The sequence below is a fragment of the Varanus komodoensis genome, unplaced genomic scaffold (genome assembly GCF_004798865.1).
Source record: "Varanus komodoensis strain SLA01 unplaced genomic scaffold, ASM479886v1 scaffold40, whole genome shotgun sequence".
Classification (NCBI taxonomy): Eukaryota; Metazoa; Chordata; class Lepidosauria; order Squamata; family Varanidae; genus Varanus; species Varanus komodoensis.
The window spans coordinates 3,404,520-3,425,007 of NW_025335942.1; the positions used below are offsets into that span (position 1 = coordinate 3,404,520).

Below are 20,488 nucleotides of genomic sequence, written 5' to 3' on the forward strand. Positions count from 1 at the left end.
GCTCACTGTGTCTGATTGTGTCTGATCTTCTTCCATTAGGAGTTGTTTCAGAAATTCATACTAAATATACAGGTTTGTTCAACGTGTACTATTAGGCTGTATTACACTCCCACTGCGATTCCCAGAAAAAATTATTCTCCCGGTCAGATTTGCAGTCAGTGGCACCTTCAACAGGCCCGTAGCATCTTTCAGTACGACTTCTGAATCACAAAAACAGATTCTGAATCAAGCTGAGAGGAGTTTGTCCATCTCCGTTTCTGTCCCTTGGAGAATTTAGAAAGGCTTTAATAATCAAGAAGTCAAATTACAAGTGTTGGTAGTACTCCGTAGGTAAAGCCTCTCAGCCTTACAGCAACATGGTAGGCAAGTCTTTAATAGCTTAGTAAGGACAGTCTGAACAAACAGCAGAATACTATTTGGAACACTATCCAAGGACCACGTGGCCACACTTCTCGTGGCACCCATTACCTGAACAAGTGGGCTAGCGGGGGGAAAGGGACAGCACATTGCATTTCAACAGCAACAAGGCAGTGAAGTTTGGGCACTGGAAAGACGTTTTTTCCGTGCAACAGCTTTGCAGGCAAGATTGTATATTTATTAAACAATATAAAAGGTCTGCAAGAGGGCATTCTGTTTTTCAAAAGATAATTCACAATGCCTCTGCCTCAAAAAGTCCAAAACATTAAGAACTAAGCATGCAAACAATTTTTATTTACTTCGCTATAATGTGATCAGACACAATGTCTATGGAACCATTTAACTGGTTAGGGCTTTGGCTTTAATATTTGTATCAATGCACATAATGTTGAAATGCTATTCTTCCACAAGTCTCAAATACATCATTCCATTATCCTAAGAGCAGTCTGAATTCATACATATGCATTTTCACTTAGACAGCTTCTTACATTTCTCAGTTTTAATAACAGGCAATTATTCTGTCTTAACCTTTCTTGACAAACTGCTTGCCAGTGAACGAAGAAAAGTGCAGCACGTAACAGGTGGGCACAAAAGGCCACGCAGTGAAGGTTGTTTATGGAAGAACGTGCTGTGCACACGAGAGACTACCAGGTTTACTAATCGGCATGTATTTCCCTGTCCAAAACTTTTAAGAAAAAGACTAATATGCCAGAGTTAAAAAAATATTTTTAATATAGAATGTGTTCCCAAAAGGAGGTAGGATTTAGATCTCGCTGTTACGGAGTACCTGAAGGCTCAGGGAAGTGTGAAAGGTCCTGAGATCTGGAGAATGAGAAAGCTACTCTGCTATAGGGGCAGGGAGACTCACCTTTCAGGACAAAGATGTCAATGTTTGCTTTTCAACTGGCACCTGGATGAGTGTGAGCTGTTAAGTGTGCACAAAACATACAGCCCTGTTTGGTCAAGGGTGTCCACAGGCGTCACCAACTGCAGAAGAGGCTTACCAGACATAGCCTCACGTTTCACACAACTAAATGTGCACACTCACGAAAGACCACAAAAAATGTACAGGGTGTCACAAAAAATGTGACATTACTTGAAACGTGAATATCTGAGTAACTACATGTCCTAGGCAAACGAAATTAAATAGGCTTCATGTTGAACAATAAAAGATTTATTTATCAAAATTCTAACAAGAGATTCAAAGGGATGTAGATTTTATAACCGATATCACAAAGCTACACAAATGTTCAATATGCACACCGCCTGTGACACGACACACGTCGAGTCGGTAGTCCACCTCCTGCCAAACACACTGTAGCATGTCTTGTGTAACACTGCATAACTAACATTAGTTAGTTTTTACACATTTTGTTAAAATTTGAGATCATTTGAGCGAGAACTGGCTATGTCATTAGACTACAAAATGATGTCAATTTTTTGGGACACCCTGTACATAATCTCAACAGATTCTGCCCAGCAGAAACGAGCCAGGGACTGTATGTCCTAAATGCATCTGGGATCCTGGTGGAGCAGCTCGCTTGGCCAACGAATAGTGCCAGACCGTCAGGAATGGCAAAGGGTTTCGCTGCTCGCTCGAAGCAGCTTGCTTGCCACTTCCCGTAACCCACGACTGGATCAATCTCCTGGGTTCGCAGGACCTGGCAACCCATTGTGGGTTCAACATCCTCTTACAACAGGCCATTTATTTATTTATTATTTATTTTTGGATTGATATCCTGCCTTTTTCCTACAAAGGACTCAAGGCAGCTTACATCATTCTCCTCCTCCATCTTATCCCCACAACAACAACCCTGTGAGGTAGGTTGGGCTGAGAGTCTGTGACTGGCCCAAAGTCACCCAGTTGGCTCCATGGCTGAGCGGGGACTAGAACCCAGATCCTCCGAGTCCCAATCCATGGGCTTATTGCCAGACAATGAGCTGTCCCAAGAAAAGTGGATAACTCCGCAACCCACTGTTAGCGACCCGTGATGAGTCCCTGTGCCATGCGAAGCTGGTCGAAGTGATCAACACAACAACCGCAACTAATTGTGCAGATTGGTTGCAATAGTGGGATACAGTAAAAGGCATAAAGCCAGCTCGAGAGTTTGGTAGAAGGCAGCATATAAATGGAAATATAAATAAACAAATAAAATATTATCCAAGTTTTTTAAAATTTTGGTTTAAAAATCCTTCAACATTTAGAGCACAGATGTTAATTACTGACATCAATTACTATTTGACTACAAACACTGAAGAGCTAGGAAATTAAGGTGTTCAAAACACAACACTAAACAAGTTGGGAAGGAGATGAGAGCCACTATATTCTACTTTTGAAGTCTTTTAAAAAATTGTCTCAGACACATACACCAAACCAACTAAGGGTGAAGTACGAGGAGAACACGCCACATGGCTGGGAACTAAAACTAGGGTACATGGGTTTCAAATGACTCACACTTTTTCCATTAGCTGTACCACAGCAAACAATTTTTATTTTGTGAAAAACCGAATTACTGCCACTGTCTATTATTAAATCAAAGGAAAGAATAAAATGTGAACAGGTGTCATTTTGTCCTACTCAAGTTCCTCTGATTTTAAACGGTGATCAGTTGCTGCTAGATGGTTACCAATGGTTTTGGCTTCTAATATTTAAAAATCATGATTTTAAATCCTGAAATAAATGACAGCTGTATATGCAATCCATGGTTTTCTTAGCAGAGCTTGTGAGTGCACAACTCCAATGAGTTTCAGATCCTGCTGTTGCCTTTAAATGTCACCAAGACTCACCTGATCTACTTAGGAACCCTAGTGACAAACTTGGGACAACAGTTTTACTCAGTGGAAAAAAAATACTGCAGGGAACATTATTGCAAAATGTATATTAATGCAAAAGTGTGGAATCCTAATTTCCGCTTTCCTGCGACTTTTGCATTCTGAACTAAAAGATGTTTTCTGGCACGCAGCAAAACCAAGTCACACGTCCCGCCTTTGATGTACCCCAACTGCAATCCCACTGCATCCTTTCCAAGAGGCCACACAGTGATGGTTGGTAGTGACAGTAAAATTCTCTTTACAAAAGGAAAGTTCCTATGTTAGAAGTGCTTGCTTAAATTGCACTTCGTACTCCTTCAGAAAAAGGCTCAGCGGCAATCCAATATTTTGTATTATGGTCTAGGTTCGTGCACTTCCAACCCTGTATTCCTTCTCTTTCAATGAAAGTTCACGTTTGCTTCGGTCCCCTTAGGATCGGGGTGTCCAAACTCACTTTAAATCTGGTTTCCACCTGTGGTTAACATTTCTGGAGAAATAACACTATACCAAGGTTAAAGTGTCTCACGGGAGAGAAGGAAGAATATACGTAGTGATGGGAAAACGTTTGTACCGGGCCAATTTGTTAACTATTAAAAACAGAAATAAAAGCAGAGAGAAGTAATGTGAAATAAATCCTGAATGTGAACTCACTGATTAACCAGAAACTCATTTTCTGGTATGTGTAATGCAGTATAATGCTATAATGCTCATTAATGTGTAAAATGGCGTACATGTCCCCCCTCTTTTTGACTGATCTATAGGATGGTTTTATCCAGGTCAGACAGTATAGAACAGCCCCCAAATGTTTATGTGGCACAGGGCAACCTGCACATTGAAAAAAGCTACATTTGAACAAACCTAATAGACCTTGGTCATATAAACCATACAAATCAATGGGTTCATCAAAAGAAGTAGAGTATTTGACTCCCGTGCCATCACATAGATGCAAAGCTAAATAAAAACAGATCACTACTATTTTGAAGCAATCATCTACTTTAGTTAGTTCTAAAAAATTGGGTTAGGATCGCCTACGTACTAACTCAGGAGTGAACTGAGCAGTATCTTGAAACTAGGGGAGATACTCCCTGCTATGAATCAGAGTAGTTAGCAATGGTTAGAAGAACAGGACATTGGCAGTAATTAGAGCAGTTAGGGTTGGCTGTGGCACGGTAAGTGTGCTTAGTGGGAGGGAACAACCGGGTGGTGCGGTTTCTACCTCTTCCTCCTGAATGTCATTGGGGAGCAGATGGTCTACATCTTGACTGATACACTGCGGGCTAGAGCGGCTCTTTCTTCTGATGGAGCCACGAGACTCATCAGTGATGCTCTGAATCTGGGCCACGAAGGTCGCCAGGCACAACACGAGTACAGAAAAAGGATATCATTAACGACGTCGGCTCATGCAATGCAACACTGCTTAATTAAAGACCTGAATTACACCATGGATGTGCTGCTTGGTGACTAAAGCTCCCATTCACGGCTTTGCACATATAGGCAGACATTACTTCTTCTCCTTTACTAGTTTTCCAAGATGGGAATTAAATCCCCTATGGGCATGCCCAAATGCTCTCTTTTGGGAAGCAACTGAAGAAGAACTTACTGCTCCAGAATTGGGGTGTCTACTGTCAAATTAAAACTTTGGGGAAAGGATTTTGGAAATCATACATGGGGCTCTACCCCAGAGAGGCCGGCTCTTGCTTCGAAACTGTGAGGTCCTTCCATTCCTTTTGACTCTAGCTCCAGTCTATGAGTTGCACTGACCAAACAAGCTCCAAAAGGAAAGGTCAGAATAAAAACACATGAAAGCCCAGCTGTTCTGTTGGAGATATAAAAGGAACAGGCCATTGTTTCAATAAAAACAATTCCAGGATCTTTATGCTAGGATTTCTGTTCCGCAGCATAAAATTAGAGTATTAAGGTCACAGTACACTTCCAAATGCACTTTTGAGAAGATAACCCATGCAAACAAGCAAAACGAAGTTCCAAAATCAGCCATATGTCATTACATATGAAGAACAAAAGATTTCTGTTTTGGAGAGGAACGAAAATTTAAAGTTAGGAAATATATTTTGCCAAATTTTAAGGGAATTCTCAGATAATGATTGTGGGAACCCCCCCCCCCCCCACTGTACAAACGCAGCTCAGCAACCAAAAATGTAGGGATGCTCCGGACTGTTCTGAATTTCAGGACACGCAGTTGACGTCCTATTCCTTCTCCTCCACAGAAAACACAACTGACCAGACCCGTTAAAGGCCAGAGTCCTATACTTTTAAAATATAGTAGGAGAACAAAAAATCTTCACAGAAAATGACAGAGTACAGACAGGTTTGGGGTTTTTTTTTCACCTTGATAGTATGTGTACGTGGGTGGGGAGGATCATAAAGAAACCTGCACATAATTTCAACGTGCAACAGAAATGTCAGTGCATAAAACATTTGAAACAACAACACTGAACCATTAAGCTAAAAAATAAGAGTGTAGAAGAGAAAATCCAACAAAAAAGCTCTACACTGAAGTATTTGGAGCTCCACAGGGTTTCAATTGACAGTCCATAGCTCTTACGTTGCAAAATACCGATGTTTCAACATATTTCCTTTAAAAAAAGCAGAACAAATGACATATCCAAAAGGAGAGCCAGTTTAAAATTTTCGTTTCCTAATAGTGATCATGTGCATGCAAATGCACGAAAAGATCCTCGTGCTGGTACGGTTTTCTCCATTCATTTCTATGGCACGAGCTGATACGTGCATTCGAATCAATGCAATGGTAGATCAGATCCCTCCCACTGAAATAAATGGAGGCAATCCAATGCTAAACCATGTCTCTTTCTAATTAATTAACAGAGAGTGCTTCTTGAGCAAAACTTATTGGAAATATATCTGCTCATTTCTCTAGGAATCTCATTGGAATGAACTTCCTAATGGGTGATACTTCAAAAATGAAAACTGCCCTCCAAGCATCCAATTCCTTTGGATGATTCTTGCACCATGATTCACAGAAGGCCTGTTGCTATTTGTTGCACTGGCTTGGATGGGCTCAATAATGTTTGCATCGTATTTCAATCTGCATATCCCCGATCTTCATTTTTTTAAAGCTTAAAATAAAATCAAACAAATTACCTCTCTCTCCCTTTCGTTCTTTGAGAGCTGCATCTGTTTCAGCATCTGCGACCTCTGCTCCATCACAAGAGTCTTCTCATATGTAAAGGCTGAAATATCATTTTCAAACTAGAAAAATAAATGTGTATCATTAAAGACATATTATTGGGCACAAGATTGCGAGGGAATTTTGCTTCTGTTTTAGATCAGTTGCAGCCTATAGTGTGATCCAAACATGGACAAGCTTCAGTTCATCTTAGCTATGAAACAAACTTCAATCCACAGCTAATAAAGTTGACTTTTTAAAGTACACATATGGTTAACCACAGTTTAAGCTTTGGAAGACACACTAAAATGTGGGTAACTTTAAATGGAAACTTCCGATCTGTGCTAGACGGAAGAAGGAAAAAGTCTTATGCTGGTAACACAACTGAACCTATTTTTACCATCTCCCCACAGACCAATGCACTAAAATATTATCCCAGGCATGACTAATCAAACCTCGTTCATTCTCCCCCAGCTTGGAACCTTCCAGATGTTTTGGACGACACCTCCTGGAATTCCTAACCGTTATCCATGCTGGCAGGGAGTGAAGTCCAAAGCATCTGAGATGCATCAGGTTGCTAAATGCTGTCATAGTTCTACATAACCAAATGCTGAATAGTTCTATATAATCTAAAGCAGATATAATTTTGATTGATAAATTGCATATCTCATCTGTCTGCATTTGAGCTGCACTGGAACTCTTGCCCAGACTTAACAATACAGAGATCTGGGGGCAGGAGAATATTTGCGTGCAAATTTCTGGGTGTGGGGCTTTGGTTTTAATTGTGGCTGAAATGTTTTATGGACAACGTTCTATGTGATCAGGGTCCATTCTTCTTTTATGGTTTCATAAGGTGCATTATGAATCCCATTGGAGACAAAAGCAATGCATTGTATTGATGCGAGCATCAAGTAGAGTAAGTAATTATACCTCCTGACATTTGATAAATAACATTCCTCCAATGAGAGTGAACTTGGAGCCCTAACGCAACTGATAAAATCTGATGTCTTACCATTTCCACAACCTCCACCTCAGCACTAATTCGAAGATGGTACAGAAACATCTGGAGATCTTTCTTCATCTGAATACTATTGTCATCCATCTGAGCGACCGTGAAGATGCGCATTTTACATTTCCTCCAGACCTGTCAGTGGGGAACATTCATGGAAAATATTAGTGTGGTTTCCGGTAACTTTACAGTCACAGCTGCTGCTGGAAAGTTGTTCTTTACTCGTGTTTCCTGCTGTTCTTCAGGTTGCACAGCACTGAGTACACAAGGACGCCTCTGCTAGGAAGGTCCACCCCCTCAGGGGTAGATGGCAGGCAAGAATGATGCGAGGAACCTCCAGAAATTGTGTGCAATAATTCGGATTTATCTGCCACAAAGAGGGGAATTATGCCTAGAGAGGTGCTTCTCAGGGGCAAGTGGTGTAGCAACCTCTCCCTCGTTTCCCGAAAGTAATGGCACAGGTACTAGCAATATTTTAAACAGAGAGTGACAGTGATGCTGCTGCTGACGACGTTCTTTATATCCATGTCCTGGGACCCGTGCATGGTTTTGTGGACAAGCATCCTCTGTCGTGAGGAGATGGTGGGCCGTGTGTCCACCTGAAGGTCCCTCTGAACTAAGTAGCAGCAAGTACCTTGTGCTGCTTCAGGAGGAAAGGGAGCAGCATCAGCATGCCACCGTCATGGACAATCCACCATACGTCTATGTTGCCCTCACTGAAGCGTTCTTGGTTGACGGGGAACAAGTCTATGTTTTTAGCAACTAGAAGGGCTTGCTGAGCTGCAGTTGTTTCTCGCACAGTATCTGAAAGAGAAATAGGCCCGTTCAAACCATTGGAAAATGACTGTCAAAGCCTAATGGTTCTGCCTTTCGAAACCTTTCCTTAACTCTCAGAAGGGCATTTCAAAACTTACTAGAAGAATCAGTGCAAGGCAGGCAAAGAGAAATTGATAAAAATGTTGCTCTCCTGCCTAAAGGATTCCCCGTAAATAGAAACCTCTACTAGGAGGAAAAATATTCAGTTCTTGGGCAGTATAGAAATGAATAAAATGAACACATATTAAAAGTGGCATCCTCCTCTTGCAACTTTCTACCATTCAGGAATGCTCAGGCCAGACCTAAGTATAATTCTTGTTACTTGTTTTTAAAATTAAAGAAAAGAAACAGCTAGCCAAAATTGAATTCCACAGATTTCAACAAGTCGGGATGACTCAATTTCTCTGCTGGAATCAAAGGAAATTAAATGCATGTAGGTTTGGCAGAATAATACCCCAGCTCCTAAGATCTGTGAAATTCTCTTTAGTCTTCTATTTTCAAAATGTCCATTTCAGAGAATGGTTGCATTTTGAAATTCTGGTTGTTATGAAGTCTATTAGATGAACATTTAGATGGATTATTACAGTACGATGTCACCCGTATTACATGATCAATTCTACAATGATTGGGGTTGCAGAATTATTGCAGGATGGTAGTGCCACCTTGCAGAACTGCAGCACCCCCCCAAACCCAGCAGCCAATGCCAACTGGCTCACTACGTACCAACAAAATTTTTCCAGGAGAAGGGATTGTCAGTCTGCTTCCAGGACTGAGGCCACGCCATTAAGACGGTGTTATGCTTCATCCCGCCAAGGCCGGCAGACTGAATCAAATGGGAAATTCCATCCCTGACACTGGATGACACCACGATCTGGCAAAACCCTTTGGTTTTCTCTGCGGCCATTAAAGACCTAATATTCTGTAGGGGGGGAAAGGTAACAAAATGCATAAGTATTGATAAATCCTTGGAAAAGACGACAGAGGCCTGAAATACCAACATTTCACAACAGTACTGTACTGAACCTCCAAGTGGGTGTAAACCGGACTGCAGAGCCTTTTATCAAGTAATTTTGTTCTTTGTTGAGAATTAAGGCCACCTGCCAAAACATCCTGTTGCACTTAAAATTTTAACATTCAAAAGCAAGAGCCTGTTTCATCTGATGCATTCAAGTGGGCAGTAAAATGTTAACAGCATCCAAGACTTTCACTAACAACCTTAATGCATGAAACAAGCTATTGTGCTTATAAAGGGTCATGCAGCAATAAATTTGTTAGCCTTTGAGTAATGACCAAAGTGGGTCTTTTTCTCAAGCACTACTTGGTAGACACAATATAGTAATCAGCTATTTATCCCCAGATATGCCTGTATAACTCAAAGCTTTGATTAAATAAATGAACCTCGCTCAGCTTATTGTACTTTTATTCACAGGGACCAATTTGCTGGTGTGGGGCAAAATCCAACAGCAAGTAGGTAGCTTCACTGATTCTCTTCCACCAAGTGGCACCTTAAACTTGCAGGACAGAGAACCAGGGCATCCAGTTCATTTCTGGAACTGGCTGGGGGCTGGTGAAGCTCACATAAGGGAATTCCAACCACCTACCCCATTCCACAAATGGCTTCTGCTTGTTTTGGGGTGTTCCTCTGGAAATCCCGTATCTCGGTTCCACAAGCTGTGGGTGCTGCTTACAAAAGGAATCCATGGGACAGGCTACTTGGGGAAGGGGAACCGCAGAGGGCTCCACTCAGAAATGGGCAGCATGCTGAATGATCCAAAGTAGGCTGAATTGTACAATTACTCCAACTGGATGTGTGTGATCAAAGACAGAGTTACTGTTAAAACGCAACTGTCTTCAGCAGGGGCTACTCCCAGGTACGTATGCATAGGATAGCACTGCATCTTCATTATTTTTCTGCAGTTGTTCTGCTAAGGGAGAATTCAAGAATGAGGGTGGCATTTCAGGCTATTAATTGCTCTCCAAGCTCCACCATTTTATCTAACAGGAAGAGGTAAAGCACTTCTAACCCCCAGACAATACAGTGGCTTTTTAACTTTTCGCAGAGGTACCAATTTGATATTGAAAATTATTATGTGACAAGGCTGAATTAGGGGGAAAGAAATCTTGTGTTAAATGAAAACATTTAAAGGCCTAACATGAGGAAATGAATTATTGAACTAATTACCACCCTGGTTGTCTGAAAATTAGATTTTACTTCTTAAAAGTAGGTGCAAATTTATCAATTTGAATAAATAAGGATAAGGAGGAAGGCTGGGAATAAGGTGTGAAATATCCTTCGGTGATCTGGACTACTAATTACATACAAATTAATGCATTTAAGACAAATACTACACCTATTTAGACAGAAAAAAGCCCCACAATTCCCAGCATTCCCTAGCCAGTCATACTGGCTGTGGAATTCTGGGACAGATAGGGACTTTTTGGCCTAAGCTTGCATAGACTGTGACCTTACGTTATGCCATAAGATCGAAGGTTAGAGAAATCTGTACAGAACAAAGCTATTCCTGGTTTGAATCCCTGTTTGTATTTTGCTGTTAATTCAGTATGTTATAAATGGGTCAAACTTGTAAGATGGTATTTCAGCCATACTAAGGACAGATCTCTCAGATTAAAAGATTTTGTTTAAAAGCAAGCAGCAGGATTATTCTGCAGGGCAGACTGTACTTCTAGACTGTGACCTTCCCAGTTAATTGAATAGACCGTAAAATATTAAATGTCTTTTTTACCAGTGGTACTTGACATTTTTGTTCCTCGAGCAAAAAGGACTCCCAGTAATTGAGTTCTAACACAAATCTTGGGAAAAGTATATAGGTGGAGGAAGACAGGGGGAATACCCCTCATGCATGCTTGAGCCTCAGAAAAAGCAATGTATTTTGCTGCTTTCCGACGCTCTTGAAACTTATTTCAGTCCACAGAAAGTCCTTCAATCCTTCTGCAGCCTCAGAAAAGACTTGGAGAATCTCTCTTCTAACTATTCTCCTGTGGCAACACAGCTCCCCCTTCAAAATCCTGTCTCTAGTACCTTACTATTTTAGCATCCAAAGGCAATTTTCGAAACACCTTTTAGATTTTGGAACACAGTAAAGCAATCACTGTATCAGATTTTAAATAATCAAGCAACTGTGATTAAAAATTCATCTTGGCAACCATTTAGGAACTGCTGAGACATCTAATTTCTCCTGGAATTATTTCGGGCATCTGAAATCCGAGTTTCACTGTCTTGTTAAATATTAAACGGGTGCTACATTTAAATAAATGCTGACTTCACACGGGCTAAGAATAAAGCATTTGGCTTTAAGCACTGTGCTACAAATGATTTCATGTTCGTTTTAACTGCATATTGCAGAGCGAGAAACTATTTTGGGCCTTCCTGAATGCAGCTCAGTTGGAAGTGCGGTGACTTTGGACGCACAATTTAATGCATCAAAGGGAGGGACGCCGACAGCCACGTAGCCGTGTGCTAAAATTGATCACGTGAAAAAACAGTAGCAACACAATTCAGGGAGAGAAACGACAGACCCCGGCATATGGCTAGTAAACTATCTTTTTCTTGGGGAAAGTTGAGCCAGGTTTAACTTCTGGTATAAGAGCAGGTGGCTCAAGGGAAAGAGAAGGATCACACCCACCTAGAAATGCCAGGAAAAATATTCATTACGTACGCACAGAATCCAGCCAAATTCTGCCATGCTTCTCTGGAGAAATGGGATCGTGTTGGAAGCTGTTTATGTCGATGCCTCTTTTGCCCAGTGCCTTTCACTCAGTCCTTCCCACAAACAGAGAGGGTACCTCCACTTGTGCAAGAACAAGTCTGGTTCCGACTCATTTTTAAAAGGCAAAAAATCATAAATTGCTTGTCACAGGCTCGTGGTTTTCAGTGAGCCAGCTAGGATGCCCCAGACCCACGAGAACGACGGTGAGGCACCAACCCCACAAACACGGCTTATTAGAGGCAATGATTGTGAGTGCTCTTCGTCACCAGCATGTGGGGCAGCCCTTCTTGATTAATCAGTATTAATTACTGATTAATCAAGCACACTAACCCTAAACTAAAATGTGGGGCAGTCCCTCTTGATTAATCAGTATTAATACTGATTAATTAATCAAGCACACTAACCCAATGTAACTGCCCAAGTGTTGTACTGTATTGCCAAGAGTAATGTGGTTTTTTAATGCTTATACTCTTGCCCCTGCAAACAAATTGGTTACACTAGGGAATATATTTGCATGCTCTCACAAAGAGCGTCCAATGTGAAGTTACAACCTTGCATGGCGTTTGATTTAAACATTTACAGAAAACACGCGGAAAATAAATCCAGGCCAATGTAAAAGCCACATGGTTACTGATGCCATTGGGTGAGCATCTTTGTGGTACACCCATGATTGCTACATAGGCCTGCCAGAAAGCATTTGTCATCTCTTGAGTAAGGTTGAGGGACTGCAGGTGGCGCAGTGGGTTAAACCGCTGTGCTGCTGGGCTGGTTGATCGAAAGGGCGCCGGTTTGAATCTGCACAACAGGGTGAGCCCCCGTTGCTCCGTCCCAGCTCCTGCCAACCTTGCAGTTCGAAAGCATGCATATGCAGGTAGATGAAAAGATACCACTCCGGTGGGCAGGTAACAGCATTCCGTGCACCTCGGTGTTTAGTCATGCCGGCCACACGGCCACGGAGACAGTCTGTGCTCAAACGCTGGCTCCCTCGGCCAGGAAACGGAGATGAGCACCACCCCCGAGAGTCAGGCATGGCTGGACTTCACGTCAAGGGGAAACCTTGACCTTTACCTAACGTTTAAGTAAGGTTAACAGCTTAGGGCTACAGGCTTTTCTCCCACATTCCCTCCCACTCGATTCCCTTCATCCCCACTCACTCATGTGGGAAAGAGGGCAAACAGCTCACAGGACAAGGAGAATACTTTCAGCCTTGTAGGATGCAATCCTACGGCTGCGACATGCGGTTTAGATGGACACAGAATAATGGCAGCTGAGAAATGCTCTGCAGTCAGAGTGGAGACTCCAAATTTGGAGTGCTCTTCCTCCGTCCCGGCAGCTGAATTTTTTCCCCCCATGTCACAAGGTCCAGCTTTGGAGAAGTGGTGGTCCAAGGGTAGGGGGAAGCTAGGTAGGAGGTTCTACCATCCTATGAGGAACCCTGGTGATGCCTCCAGCTCACTTCGCCATGAGCTAGTGTAAAGTTTTTGGCTGTCTGGTTTGGAGGCTGGAAGAAGTAAGCGTTAGGCAATCCTTGCATCCATGCTCCTTCCACCCGTCACTGAATCTTCCAAGCTTGCAGGGTTGCAGGTGGGTTACATGGGATGCTGCCCTTAATCATGATTTGAAGATCCACAAAATGTTCAATCAGCACTGGACCAAAGTCTTAAAACACGGCGAAACTGATTTTGCTCCTGTATTCTCTACTGGTTATTGTAATTAAAGCAGTAAGAAACTGCCCGAGATATTAAATAACTGGATAAAATATAGCAACCTAAAGTTCTGAAAAGCATGAGAGCCAAAGATGATTTTGAGGAAGCGTGGCTTATGGTTATACAGTATATCAGAAGAAACAGAACCGTGAAAAACCCAATACATGAACTGCGCTATATGAGGGTTTTGGAATTAAACATGCACACATGGAAAATGGGGGGAATTGGAATGTGTTACACATTTAATATACTTGTACTTCTGCACTATTTTTGAAACTGTAAAACAAATATTAAAAAGTAACTGGACAGAATGACAACTGGAAATATTAGTAACTAGATCAAACAAATGTGTACGTGCTTGTCATTATGTAAACATCCACCACAAAACTATACTATGTAACTTCATTAAAATAGACAGTAGTATTGAATACATTCATCCAAAAATATTGTAACTCCAATATTTAAAACTTAGCTTAATTATTCATAGCTGGACTGAAGAAGAAAAGGAGTGAATTGCCATACCCTGATCTATGGTATCTGAACACAAACACATTTACTAATACACTTAAGTATTATGCTTGCTGATTTTTGGAAAGCTTACCTCCTCCGCCCTTTGAGCTTCTGTGTATTTATCCAAATATATTCCTTGGATTACGGATCCCACAATGGTCAAGCCCTTCCCAGCTTTCAGTTGAGCGGTGAAGGAAAGTAACCGAGGGTGTTTTACTAACTGTTCTGAATCCAAATTCAACAGAACCAAGACTTGTGGCCTAAAGTGCAATGTTAAAATAAACAGTGGGGAATTATGAGATCAAAAAATTCAAATTTATGACAATAACCTCAATATCTACAGTTCCCAGTTTTCTGTGAAAGAGCAGCCTGACCATGATGCAGAACACAATCAGCAGACGGAAGCTGCTCTCATTCCCAGTCGCTGGGGTCCCCAGAGGCAGACCTGAGTCTTCACCTGATTGCATGTTCAAGATAGTCTTTTTTATTTGACATTTCCGTCAGTGAAGGATGCAACTTAGGAACCCTTCCAAAGGGGTTCCTTTCACAGGGGGCTACGGCGTGCGTCCTTCTCCGGGTCCCAGGGAATATGCAAACCTTCAGTTCATCCATCACAAGACACGCTTTGCTAGTGACAAGAACACGATGACAGAGGACTCAGGAGGGCTGTTGGGGTTCTAAGGGTTATAACAGTGGTGGGTTCGGACCTCACACATGGAAAGCAGAGAGAAAGACGGACAGTAGGTGCAGGGAGAGGAGAGGTTTTGGAAGGGCTTCATATGGACATGGAGATCTGGATGGAGCTTAAATACAGAACAAGCAAAGTTACGGGCCAGAGAAAGAGAATATAAGAGAAAGAAAGAAAATACCAGAAGAAATGGAGTTGGGAGAATGCAAGGGAAGATGAAACTAAGAGGGAGAAAGCTTTAATACACAGATAAATGATATACTCGTGGAAGATTAATAATAGACAGCCAGGATTATAAACTACTGGGCCACTGTGGACATTACAATAAACCATAGCTTTATTCAGAGGGTGACTTAGGGCCAGTCAGTCACTCTCAGCCTAACCTACCTCACAGGGTTGTTTTTCTGGGGATAAATTGGAGCAATAGAATAATAAATTTTTGATGGGAAATTTGTCTGCTTTCCCCTTCTCTCTGCAAGGAAGTTTCTGCTTCTGTTATTGATTGACCACAGTTAATTCAACCTTAAACTGTACTTAATCTTAACTATGGTAATTTGAAGTCTGAAGTTGGCTGGTTTCAAACAAACCATGCTTAAGATTAACAAACCACAGGTTCTTTGGACAAAGCACCATGCTGTGGTTAATCAAAATCTGAAGTGAAAGTTTCCAGTTGCTTCTGTGAAGAGCAGATGTGGTGTGTTCAACAAGTAAACAGGCAGGAAACAGTTTAATAAGCAGAGAATTATTGAATCAGATACACTATTTATAGGCTGGAACTCACTCTCAAGAAAATCTGCTTTAAAAATGTTTCTCGACACTAAGGAAAAATACATTTTTTTAAAGTAACCTTCAAAATGGTTATACATACCAGACCCCTTCTGAAATTCATTCCTTACAGTGCAATTCTATGCATGTCTATTGAGAAGTAAGTCCTACTGAGTTCAGGTAAGTGGATATGACACTGTAGCAAAGGTCACAATCCTACGCATGTTTAGACCGAAAAAACATTGCAATTCCTAGCATTTCCCAGCCATCCATGCTGAAAGTTGCAGGACGTTTTCCTACTTGAACATGCATGGAATTGTGCTTTTAAAGCATCTGGATTTATTCCTACCTCCAATTTTTGGTATGAGGAGGACCTTGTTCAACCCGAAGCAAAGCGTAGCGAGCGGCATTCAAGGACAGCCCCCGGATTCCATCTCCCCATTCTTTCTCAGCTCTTAAAAGGCACAATAAAAATAGCCATTGAAATTGTACGCTTAGAATAATAGCATTATTGCCTTATCATACAGAAGACAATGCGCGAAACTGTCTTGAGGTTCAGAGTGGCACAAATTTGGGAGTTTCATTTCACTTTAGAGGTATACTTTCTCTGAGGTTGTATCTTTGAAATGCAGCAAAGCTGATTCCTTGCACATGAAAGTGTGTGGATAAAAGCTTCTGCTAGAAAAAAATGTAACTCAGGAAAAAAATGTAATTCAGTATTTTAGTGGATTTGTGATTAGAAGTTACCGGTTGAAGGTGAGAAAGAAACCAGTCTTTTCTTACTTTGGCATCAATTTAAGTAAACTTAAAAGATATACTTTAGCCAATTCTTTCCCAACTTGGGGCCCTCTGAAGGTACTGGACTACAAACCCCATAACTCTCAGTAAGTACAGCCATGGTTCCAAGGAATTACAGACAGTGTAGTTCAAACCATTTGGGGGATGCCAGCTGGGGAAAGCTGCTTTAGCCCCCAGAATGGATGAAACGACCATCGCCGAGTAACTGACCAAAGACTGCATCTGTCAAGAACATTCCTTGCACGGAAGCAACTGGTGAGTCACAGAAGGGCCCATGTTCATTCCTGCGAGTTACTCTCCCCATGGTAAAAGCGACCATTGCAACTATTTCCTGCGTGGGTCAGATGCTCTGCTGGCACCAAGCCTTCCATAATTGTGTGTCTCTATGCACAGCCTTGTGTGATAGGCGTAATTACAGCGCACAAGGCCCCCGTCTGCCTCTCTCCAACCATACAGAGCCCCCCAGGATCAGGTGCCAACAACTCCGGAACAGGCAGATGCCCTGCAATTCTATCTACAAGAAAGGATTCCATTACTTAGCGTCTGTCTTGAACAAACAGCGAGTGACAGTGTTGTATCATTTAAACGTGGGCAAGCAGAATAACTTTCAAGTAAACTTTTGGGTTGTGAACTCATAAGATGTGCCTCACTCCATAAATGTCAATGGGAGATATTCATTTCTCTGGGTGAAAAGACAATTCATCAGACTTTTGCTGGTTGATAAAACTGGGAAGGAAGAAATCTCCTATTAAATTCCTTATTATATTATTAATCATTGGCTAAATTTCTATCTTGCCCATTAGTCAGGACGACTCTCTGGGGAGCTAACTGATTCATTATTAGGCTGTTTGATTAAGTATTTGAATACTGATGCTGAAGATCAAATGGATGTGTGCTCTTACCCTCTGTATTCTATGTATTTGTAAATACATCCTGCTATAAGCATGGCGACCAAGGCATAATACCAAGAGCAGATGAACATCAATGCAAGACACAAACTCATCCCCAGGAACGAAAGGGTCCTAAAAGCAAACAAATAGTCTAAGTCGGTAACATGTACGAAAGCTAGCAGAGTAACACAGAGCCTCTGCAATTACAGATATTTTAGGTTACAATAAGCTACAAGGGACTGCAGGTGGCGCAGTGGTTTATTTATTTATTTAGAAAATTTCTAGGCCGCCCCATTCACCGAAGCCTCGGGGCGGCTTCTGCTGGACTGGTAGGTCGAAAGGACACCGGTTCGAATCTGCACAACAGGGTGAGCTCCCGTTGCTCCGTCCCAGCTCCTGCCAACCTTGCAGTTCGAAAGCATGCATATGCAGGTAGATGAAAAGGTACCACTCCAGTGGGCAGGTAACAGCGTTCCGTGCACCTCGGTGTTTAGTCATGCGGCCACAGGACCACGGAGACTGTCTGCGGACAAACACTGGCTCCCTCGGCCAGGAAACGGAGATGAGCACCACCCCCTGGAGTCAGGCATGGCTGGATGTAACGTCAAGGGGAAACCTTTACCTTTACCTTTCTAAGCTACAAGAATGTCCAGGAATCACTGGACAAAGGTAAGTGACTCTGATATTACTGTGACATTGATTGTGATCTCAAGAAAGCATCAACAAGCACCAAACTCTGAAATGTTCCAGGGAAACATGTGAAGCCATGGGAAGAGCATGGTTAAATAATCATGGTGAAAAGATTTTAAAAAGTTGTCACATGTTACAGGTTAATTTATTGTGACACAAACTTTTATTGGTCTATAGTTTACTGCTTCATTACATGCAAACCATGCTTTGAAGTTCTGTAGGCTTTAAAAAATGAGTTGCAGGTTTTGTATTTGTATTCATTGATGGCGCAATCTTCTGGATCTTTCCCAATTGATCAATCAGCATTTACTTGTTTATAAGACCAGGAAGGAAGGCAAGAAGAAGGCGGAAAAAGGCATTCTAGCCATCACTTTTCAATTTAAATATGTGCATCTGAACTTTTATTGGTTTATGCATTTATTTATTAGACTTCAATCCCACTCCATTAGCCAGAAAGGGTCTCTGGGCAGGTTTTTATGCACATACTTGTTTCTGCAGAGAACACGTTTCTCAGTGATGTGTGATTTCAGACTTCCAACATTTATTCTCTAATCTACAACTATGCCCTTTTAACAGTAATAAAAATGAGCCCTGAATTGTGCTGTTTGTATGCACAAAATTAACTTAATTCTAAGATATGGTTTGAGGCGAGATAATATGCTGTCTGAGAGCTGGTGTGGCATAGTGGTTAAAAGTGTGGGACTGCGACTCAGGCGACCTGGGTTCTAGTCCATACTTGGCCGTGGAGCCAACTGGCTGACTTGGGGCCAGTCCCAGACTTGCCGCCCAGCCTACCTCACAGGGCCGTTGCTGAGAGGATATGATTGAGAGGAAGATGAGAATTATGTACGCTGCCTTGAGCTCCTTGCAAAAGGAAGAAAGTGGGGTATAAATCTAACACAATGAATGATAAAATTGATCTTTGTGTGCTTATTTGTTCGCATGCCAATGGATCAACTTCATTTCCAATGTTTCAAATGAGAGCAAAAGTAAGCACCAGTACCAATGATCTGTATCATGGGGGGAAATATGTCTATTTTTCCTTCTCCTCTCTGGTCTAAATAAAAGATCAATACTACAGAGCAGTCCACTCCCATAAGCTAGAAAAGTATTAAGAACTATCAATAAATACATTTCTGTTATATTTTCTTCTGAACACCTGGAACTGACAAAAACTGTCTGAAAATGCAGTTTTTAATTTTTTCCAAGAGCCGGTTATCCCATGAAAGAGACCATTAAAACTTCTAACCTGTTTAACAGCAGCTGTCGTTGTGATTGTTCTAAAAGTATCCTCCTTTTCTAGCTAACTAAAAAGTAAGATTTTCCTTATTATTAATTACATTTCTACACTGCCCTGTAGCAGAAGCTCTCTGGGCAGTTCGCAACATTTAAATCACCCAAGACTTTCCTGCCATTGTTTCTTAGAGGAATGTCGTTCTCTTTTACCAGCTTTAGCGATGAAAAATGATGATATGCATTCTGAACCAAAATACAACATCTGGGGTACCTATAAAATCCCTTATGGGCGAAAGATAAATGCTTGCTTTCGCCTTCGAAGAAATACATTGGTAAGGAACATGCTGTACCAGTGATAATATTTGAAACGAGGTCTCCAGTTTGGTGTACGAAGAAGAGTCTGAACAGCACAGGCCAAGTTCACAAACAGATAGCACATGAGGAAAAACCTGCAAGGAAAACCACATGGACATTTTTAATGAGTGCCACCATTCACTCTAATCCTGGGAACAGGGTGAAGAAAGGAAAAGAAAAAGAGGGGAAGTGGTGTGAATGAAGAGTTAAGTTTCAAGGCTTCTGGGTCTGTCTAACAATTCTGCAATTCTAACAATTTCTGGGTCTTTTGGTGCAAAGGGTCTGTCTAACAATTCTGCATAATCAAGCCCATGGTGGACAGAGGCATCTGAATAGTCAATTCTATGCTGTGTTGTTCCAAAATGGTCCAATGACAGAGGACCATTCAAGACAAAAGCTGGGTTTGGAGGGGTTAAGTGTAGCCCTGCTGTGGGGAGAAATGGTACATTCCATTTGCCGCAGCGCTTCTGCCACCAATGGTCTCCCCTCTGGAAGATGCAGCTTCATTTATTCCAGCCTTGCCTTCAACAAGTCGCCTGCTCACCACAGGCAATAAGAAATTCCACGCGGGCGACTACCCAGAATTCCACAGCATTGAACAAACAGCCTGGCAGAGAAGGAACTCTTCCTGAAGCTTGCGCAGTTACTGTGCTATCCGTGGAGGAAACGACTCAGATTTTTTTAAAAATAAGATAAGTGGTATAAATCTATTAGATGAAGAAGCGGGGACCTTTCTTTTCCCCCTACGCACTGGATTTACGCTTTTAGTAGCTTTGTCCTCTGCATATGCAAAATTCTGAGTTGGATCCACCCTGGCCATCTACCAATCACAGAACAGTGTTCGCTGCCTTACTATGTCCCCAATGAGCCCCCATAAAACAGAAGACTTGGGTGACCCCCAGAGCAGAGCTGGGAGGGGAAAACA

General features: G+C 41.8%; 1 protein-coding gene across 11 annotated transcripts in view; it reads right to left on the minus strand.

The window, feature by feature from the left end:
• The window catches only part of SLC12A7 (solute carrier family 12 member 7), a 100,785-nt gene that overhangs the window by 11,268 nt on the left and 69,029 nt on the right, over window positions 1-20,488 (minus strand). For 8 of the 11 annotated variants that reach the window (XM_044442978.1, XM_044442975.1, XM_044442973.1 and 5 more), the window contains 9 exons: window positions 19,560-19,658; window positions 17,296-17,415; window positions 15,945-16,049; window positions 14,234-14,402; window positions 8,922-9,117; window positions 8,017-8,186; window positions 7,386-7,517; window positions 6,349-6,456; window positions 4,445-4,561 (listed from right to left, as the gene is read on the minus strand). In XM_044442978.1, coding sequence (XP_044298913.1) covers window positions 4,445-4,561; window positions 6,349-6,456; window positions 7,386-7,517; window positions 8,017-8,186; window positions 8,922-9,117; window positions 14,234-14,402; window positions 15,945-16,049; window positions 17,296-17,415; window positions 19,560-19,658 — 1,216 coding nt within the window. The remainder of the gene's footprint in view (window positions 1-4,444; window positions 4,562-6,348; window positions 6,457-7,385; window positions 7,518-8,016; window positions 8,187-8,921; window positions 9,118-14,233; window positions 14,403-15,944; window positions 16,050-17,295; window positions 17,416-19,559; window positions 19,659-20,488) is intronic. The other 3 variants (XM_044442984.1, XM_044442977.1, XM_044442976.1) reach the window with 1 other exon arrangement.